The sequence below is a fragment of the Cariama cristata genome, unplaced genomic scaffold (genome assembly GCF_000690535.1).
Source record: "Cariama cristata isolate BGI_N322 unplaced genomic scaffold, ASM69053v1 scaffold7094, whole genome shotgun sequence".
Taxonomy (NCBI): domain Eukaryota; kingdom Metazoa; phylum Chordata; class Aves; order Cariamiformes; family Cariamidae; genus Cariama; species Cariama cristata.
This window is the reverse complement of record NW_009614634.1, coordinates 11,612-19,747: the sequence shown is the minus strand read 5'-3', so window position 1 is coordinate 19,747 and position 8,136 is coordinate 11,612. Positions and strand designations below refer to the sequence as shown.

The 8,136-nt window shown below is 40.1% G+C and overlaps 1 protein-coding gene across 1 annotated transcript in view; it reads right to left on the bottom strand.

Annotated features, from left to right (window-relative positions):
- PDE8B (phosphodiesterase 8B) overlaps nt 1-8,136 on the bottom strand; it is a gene marked incomplete at its 5' end in the record, with an annotated part of 33,809 nt that overhangs the window by 14,100 nt on the left and 11,573 nt on the right. Inside the window, 3 exons of the mRNA XM_009699494.1 lie at nt 517-594; nt 2,379-2,430; nt 7,489-7,549. Coding sequence (XP_009697796.1) covers nt 517-594; nt 2,379-2,430; nt 7,489-7,549 — 191 coding nt within the window. The remainder of the gene's footprint in view (nt 1-516; nt 595-2,378; nt 2,431-7,488; nt 7,550-8,136) is intronic.

Sequence of the window (8,136 nt, the reverse complement as noted above, 5' to 3'; positions counted from 1 at the left end):
TTCCTGCTCCCTGTAAGCTGCGCTTCTCTCATTACATGCTGGGACAGAAAGAAATCTCTGCCACCACCAGCCCAGCCCCAGCAAGCAGTCTCAAATGGGATCAGGAGCAGAAGTATTGCTTTCAAGTAACTAGCAGTAATAGATCTTTTCCTGTCCCACACTATGAAACCAAAATACTGGTTCAGGAGCACAAGCTGCAGCTTTCTAAAGAGGTGGAACTAATGCTTCACAATGCACTCTTTTAGCAGGCTGCCCTCATCCCATGGCACAGCCACTCCTTCTCTCCGTGAAGGCACTACACGCTGCCATGCGTCGTATAGTGATGCTGGTACTCATGCTGGGACACTGTTTTGCAAATTAGAATAAGGAAATTTTACAGCAGTTGTAAAAAACTGGAGTAATCTCTGTTTAATCAGCTGTGAATCTGTCTGGTTCCTCTTTCATTCTGCATTTTTATTGCCTAAGGCAAGTCTGTTCTCTATTTATAACATCATTCTTGACAGTTTGCTTTCTTACCATCACTACTTTGAGATGTTATCGACTTAACATCAACTGAATCTTTCCGTCTGTTCTTGCATTTGAAGGAATGGGATTCTGTAAATACAAAACAAAAGCTTTAAAAATGCATCAAGTAAGACCTCTACAGAGTCTCCTCCATCTAAAACTCTGAATATTTAATTAAATTATCTTAATGATACCACATAAGTGGGGGAAATATTGCAATCTCTGCACTTCAGAACAAAGGACTCAGTGTCTATCAATTTACAGCAACTTGTCTAAAGTCACCTGGAAAGCTGTTTCTCAAGGAAATCAAGATGCCTTATGGAACAGAAGACTCACTTCAGCTAACTTTAGCTGCCTAAAAGCAGCAGTCTTTCAGGCTTTGTCTAAGGTGGTTATCAAAATAAAAAATATTCCTTCTTCTGGTGAGCAGAATGCCTCCCCATCCAGATTTGTTACAAATCACAGCATCGCAAACAGCATGATACACATGGGTTATTTCTTTACACTCATCACATACTGGTATGTTCCCATGGCTCTGGCAATTTACTCTCGGAGCACAACCACGGACTGCAGGGAAGGATAACCTACATCACATATGTGTGACTCTAAGGTTGCCTGCCTTCACTGCACCACAGGCATCAACATGGCTTCATGGGATGTGGCTTCCCAGTCTTGCTCAAATCTGTCACAATAATGAGAAAACCTAAATGCCCCACATAATCTGTAAAACACATTAGTAAGCTAGTAACAATATGTTAACTAGTAACAAGTTTTCTTCATCTTAATTCACAGGCATTCTCACCTTCCTGTTTGCAGGAAAGAAACAATGAGAAAGAAAAACTGCATTTATTACAGGGTCACAGGAGCAAGGAATTTAACATAGCCTGGATCAGTTCTGATGGCAGCAATGGTAACAGGAGCAGCAAATTGCATATGTTGTCTCTTCTTCCCCCTGCCCATTATTATGTGGCATCACAAAGCTCTCCAATGCTTGTACATATTCTTATGCTACTTGAAAAAGCAAGGGATGTCAAGCAGTCACTTCCCATGCTCTTGGTATGTTATATCCTTCTCCCACAAGAAAATCAGAAGCTGCCTGACATTGCACAGAAGTGTTGTCCAGTGTTTCATAACGGGAATGGCCTCAGGTGCCAGAAGGTAAGAGGGCACGAAAAACCTGTTCACTCAGAATAAGACAGCAGTGCTGCATCTCGCTCAGATCACTGGAATCGCAAGCTTAAAATTGGCCTTTAGTGCCTCCTTCTTCAGGGAAAATTGTTATTCCAACCACTACACAGCATCAGAAGAAGAGATTATCCGCTTATACTCCACGCTTTTAGTCAAAATCTATCTGCAGAAGTTACTGAGAGCTTGAATGTGCTGTTTGCAAGTAAGCAAACCTGCCCAAGACACAGGGCAAGGGTTGTGCAGATACGCTGCAATAATTCAGCGCTATCTGGACGTGACTACCTCTAGCCTGGACACTAGCCTGTGCTGCGGCCAAACCAACGGCCTGCTGGCAGGTCCTAAACTTGGAAACAGTAGGGCAGATCTGCTGGCACAAGTCAGCGCAGTTCCACATTAATTCAAATACAAAGGGGTGCAGAGGTGCAGCAGTTTCAGGATCATAGACAGTGTTTTAACACAACAAAGAGTAACACATCTTAACTCTGAATGCACGGCAAGAACTCTGCACAGGAGATGGAATTATTAATGATGGTTACAAATCCAAATCGTGGTGCGACATCAGAGCAGCTGGCATCCATCACTGGCCATCTGCTCTGACCACAGAGGGGAGAGACAACATTTCAGCAAAGAACCCGGCCACGACCTCAAGCACAGCAATATACAAAGGTAGATGATAGCATTCTAACCTGACTGAGAATTGTCTCCTGTGTACTTCTCATCACGGTGACTCCTGTAGAGCTGCAGATGCACCAAGAGTAAAATATATATGTAAGGAAAAAGATTACACAAAGATTTTAAAAGGGCTACATTCAACACTGTCCTTATCCAGCATTTTCCCTCCGGTTACTAAAACAAAAAAAGGTGTTTGGCAAAGACTCTTCTTCAGGTGTAATTGGATGTAGAGAAATGATATGAAAGTAAACAGATATGCAATGCAGAAAATCACAGATACAATAGTGCTTTTACGTACCAAGTTCCTGTTTAATGCCTGTGTCTGCAAGAGGACTGACATTCATCCTTTAGATAGTGTTTTAAGTGTAAATTGCATATGAACCTGAAAGATTCCAGGAATGAAAGACACATAGACACACACAAAAAATCCTAAAATGGTCATTTTTGCCCTCTGTACAGTAATTTAAAAAACATTTTCTTAGTACTATCTAAGCTAATTTTGCATGCATCCTTTCATGGGTCACTGATAAACTGGACTTCAAAACACTCACAAAAACAACTCTCCAGCAACTGAAGGGTAGAGGTAGTTGTAATCCATCAGAACTTTCCAAGGAATTTTTAATCTTTCTCATGAATGAAAAAGTTAAACACAAAATCTTAATTCTTTGTGCTTCTGAAACACCTTGTGGTCTACAATAACACAGATTAAATGCTCCTCTGCTTTTCTGTTCTGCCTAGAAACAAAAGCACAGTCTGTCCAACACATGACAGTTTAATATCTGCTAATTCACTGCACTCCATTCCTTTGTTACATGGTTACAAGAAAGTATTTTGCTGTTAATAGGAAAACTGAGGAGAACTTTCAGCTCCTCAAGTCTTCCCTCTAAAATTTGCACATGATGTATTTAGGTATAGCTAACAGAGACAATGAAAAAGACTAAAAAGAATGCATTACTTTTTTACTGTAGTCACTACAGAAGATATACACATCCTCTACCTCAGATGAATAAACTTCAGTGCTTGACACTTGTATTTACACATTATTCATTACACATCATATTTAGGAGTCCAGTGCCATCATCTAATCTATGGTGATTGGTTCCTCTAACCAAATCCGTCACCTGCCTATAGCAAAACACTAGATTACATGGAAGCATGAAATCCATGCTTGCAACCTGTGAATTAAAAGGAGAGTACAGCAAGGTTGCACTTGTCTGCTTTTAGCATCTATATCAGTTTGTGACAGTGCATGCTGCAGGGTTCTCACAGGGATTATTCAGGAAAGAAAGGAAAGGAATGATACAAATTCTCTTGTCCATCACTATTGCACACCTTCCATCTTTTTTTTCCTTTTTGCTATTGGGGGTAGGAGGGGAAGGCGGAGAAAGAAGAGATAGAAAGGGAAAAAACAAAATTCAGGAGTGGCTTTCTGTAATGAGTAAGAAGGAAAAAAAAAAGGAAGGGGAAATCCTGCACTCATGCTCCCTATAAATCTTATTTGAGGAAGTGTAAGAAATTACTCGTCCTCCAGAAAACTGATTTTAAAAGCTTAAACACCTCTTTTGTAATCATGCAGGAATTCTCATAGAAATTGTCTTGTCCACAGAAAGTAAGATTGAGGAAGCTCATAAGATATGGTACAGAGACACATGACTGCTGGCTCTGGTCCCAAACTGGAGCTTCTCTCAGAGCCCATGGATATATCTCAGTCTACTGCACAACTGGCAGAAAACAGCAGCACAGTCCTCTAAGAGCACTACTAAAAAAAAAAAAACCAAACCACATTTCAGTTCTAAATACTTCTCTTACCCCTTCTGCAGGCATGACCTAAAAGAGCCATGAAGGTAAGTTATGAAGGCAGTTACACAGTTAATCTTGGGGCAATATGTTCTTAAGAGAAGAAACACCACCTCTGTTGTGAATTTATGAATGTGCAAACATTGGACTCTATCCTGCCAGGTCTCAAATTGACAAAGACAGCATTAATCACTACTCCTAGGCACACAGGAATAGTCACATGAAAGTCAATCCCCATTCATAAATCTTCACTGTAAGAATACTTAGCACACTCTCAGATGTATTTTTTAAAAAATAAATTTAACATGCTTAATTTTTGTATGTGATAAATCTGGCACAGAAATCCGTGAAGGTTCCTACACAGTGATCTCTATCCCTTACAGAGGCTGTCAGTAATGACAAAGAACACATTGACATTTTTTAAGGTGAAACAATGCATAATAATGTAAGGATGTTTCTAAGTCTGCACACAGTGTCTGAATGCTGAGATCAAGCCATTTATAATTATGTTGATGTAGTGAAACATTAGACATTTGCATCAAAATTTGAACCACAACAGCTTTTACTGCTCTGTAACTAAATAGTTTGTTTGATTCCCTTTTATCCTTCCATAAGGAATTATCTGTGGTTTGAAAAGAAACCTATTATTTTTTTAGGGCAGAGAAAAGTTCTACTGATGCAAGTATTCAGGTATGGATTTTAAGAAAACTGCAGTGTCCAAATTTTGACTATCACATTAGCATTGCCACAAAAATAACTCTAAAAATTCATTAACATAACACAGATATGTCACCATCACTGCCCACCTAAAAAGAAAAGAAAAAACAAAAAAAAGCCATCCCAAAACCAAAACCACACCTAAAACCCCCAAATTCCAAGACACCGTTTGATTTTTTTCATGCAATGAGAAAGCACCTGGTGCTCTACTACAGCAGGAGATATTTCCGCCACAGAAGTGAAACAGAATAATTACCAAGTTCTGTTGGATGTACCTTGTTTTATCCTCAATGGACCTTAAATCTCCACAGACCATGCTTTCTGTCAGGCTGCTGTCTTTAACCTTTGTGGTAGATCTCTACATCTGTGGAGAACCCTTTGAAGGCCACATTCCCTGGGCTCACCGAATGTGTAAATCTCCCCAGACCTATAGCTTGTCACGTTAGTGCTTTATTTACCAATAACTGCTCATGAACCAATACTAAAACCCATGAATTGATGGTGCTCTCCAACAGTGCCCATAGTACAGAGAATATGAATGTGGTCTTGGACACAATTCCCTAACTAAAATTTGTTTCTTAAGCCTTCTGGCTTAGGCAGCCCAATGAACAGGTCAAAGAAAACTAGAAAAGAAAAGGACTTTTATCTATATTCCTACTGCTGCTTTTTACAGATGGCTGCAAGTCTGTAATGATTTTGTACTCATTATCTTGCATTATCATATCTACACTTCCCTGTACCAGTCTTTCAGCTGTGTGTATATTATAGAAAAATCATCAGATTGTATCTCACTTTCGAATCAACATCAAAGCAACTATAAATGAAACAATAACAATGATGACGTTTAAATACTGAATTAAAAAGAAATATATGTAACTTTAGCACTACTTCTATTACAAAACTCTCTTGCACTCTAGCCTGAAGACTTTCAAACATCCTGCTACTGTAAATGATACTTTGCTGCTAATACTAAAATCCATGTTTTAGTTCAAAGATGAGGTCAGTTTAAAACATTTTGAGCCTTGTTGTTCAATGACAGACCTTCAAAGTTCTTCCAAAAGTTGTGCAGATTTCTCCCTTGACTGACTACTACCTGCCCCCACAAAAACATGTGCAAGGGAGATGGTTTCAACAGCCAAATTTTACAGAATACCACAAATGAACTTCTTACAATAGTAGAGGTTTTCCAATAATATGTTAATATTCAGTATTGTTATACAGAAGAAGGGGTAACTAGAAATAATAGTGGCTTTCTAAATACCTTTTATCCATGCACCTCACGGATAAAAGCACATTGAAATTCTAAATAAAACAAGATACATAACCCTCCCCTAAAGACCATGGAAAAATACCATATCCTCTAAGCACATTCTGTCTAAAATGTTGCCAGCTACTTCCTATGCTTCCCACTTTCTATCTCATCCCTACAGAACACAGGCTAAAGATAGATTTCACTCCTTTGCTCACCAAAGTCCAAACTTCTTTACTCTACAGGCCGTGTACTAGAGCATTTTTGAGGCAAAGGATGTGACATGATCATCTGCTTCAGACATTTTCAGAGGGAGGGAACCAGGAGCAGCTGACAGCAAACAGCTCCCCGTGCCACCAGCTTTGTTGCAGGACCTGCTCAGGTGGATTTGTGTCTGGACTGCAGAGATCAGAGTTAACTGCTACTGCTGGTTTACTTGCGTTATGGTTTGGATTACACCCCTCCACAACACATGTTCTGATGAGCATGCAATGTCTCGGTTCCTGCATGAAGGTTACACTTTATTCAAGAACCACACATAGGCAAACCTCTGAGCACAGGTCACTATTAGATGTAAGTACACCAGATCAGACTGGCAAGAGCAGCTCTAGAAAAAAGCCCCTGAACTCCCTTTGGACTATATGTTGGAGCAAGTCCATAGGATGGTCACGAAGATGACCAGAGGGATGGAACACTTCTCCTATGAGGAAAGGCTGAGAGAGTTGGGGTTGTTCAGCCTGGAGAGGAGAAGGCTCCGGGGAAACCTTAGAGCAGACTTCCAGTATTTAATGCAGGCTTGTAAGAAAGATGGGGACAGGCTTTTTAGCAAGGCCTGTTGCGACAGAGCAAGGGGCAATGGTTTTAAACCAAAGGAAGTTAGATTCCAACTAGATATAAGGAAGAATTTTTTTATGATAAGGGTGTTGAAACACTGGAAGAGGTTGCCCAGAAAGGTGGTAGATGTCCCGCCCCTGGAAACATTTAAGGTCAGGCTGGATGGGGCTCTGAGCAACCTGATCAAGTTGAAGATGTCCCTGCTCATTGCAGAGGGGTTGGACTAGATGACCCTTAAAGGTCCCTTCCAACCCAAACTATTTTATGATTCTATGGTCCATATTGCTCCACAGTATCACAAACTCAACTGTCACATTCATGTGCCAGAGAATTAAAGCCTTTCTTTCTCTATTCAGCAATCCTACGAAAGGATGCAGATGCTGAAGTTTTCTTGCTTGCTCCAACAATCATTGAGAATCTCCTTGACAATATAGATCACATCTTCTTGGAAAAATATCAATTTCTAAACCAAAAAATACCAGTTTACTAAAAGCTATGAAAATTGTGACATGAAAGAAATACAATACCTGTTTGTTGTTTTCATTGGTACAATGCAGCCTTTTGAGGGACACAAAATGTCTTATTTTCCTAGCAACAGAAATAATCACTTGTTACCATATCAAATGGTAAAGAGAGAAGTGAAGTGATATACTGCTATTTTCTAAAGCAGAGGTCTCCACTCCCTCATGAAACAAGACACCAAACCAACACCAAACAGATGACTGGGCGACAAGCACTCCTTCAGTGTTACAGCTGTGTTTTTGTCCCAGGACACCTGATCCTTTTGCTCCTGCAGGAATTCACCTGTGTACTTGGGAGCAGAATTTGGCAATGTGCCCGTACTACACTGCAAAGGTGTGAGCACATTTACAAGCATGGACACAAACAAGGGGATCGCCTAGCCGCTCATCCTTACAGTCTGGATTCTATAGAATAACTTCATAGAGAAATGCACGGTAACATGAATCTAAACGTCAGCTTGCAGGTATCTATCACAGCAACACTATTAATTGTTATGACTTTACAGTTCTTTTAGCCAGCATGTGACAACACCAAAATGGACAAATGTCAGCAAAGAACATGACCTCAACTTTGCTTATTCTTTCCACACTGCTTGAAGTCAGCAGTTATATCATCACCCTGCTACTGAATACATGGAGGTTCATGTCAAACTT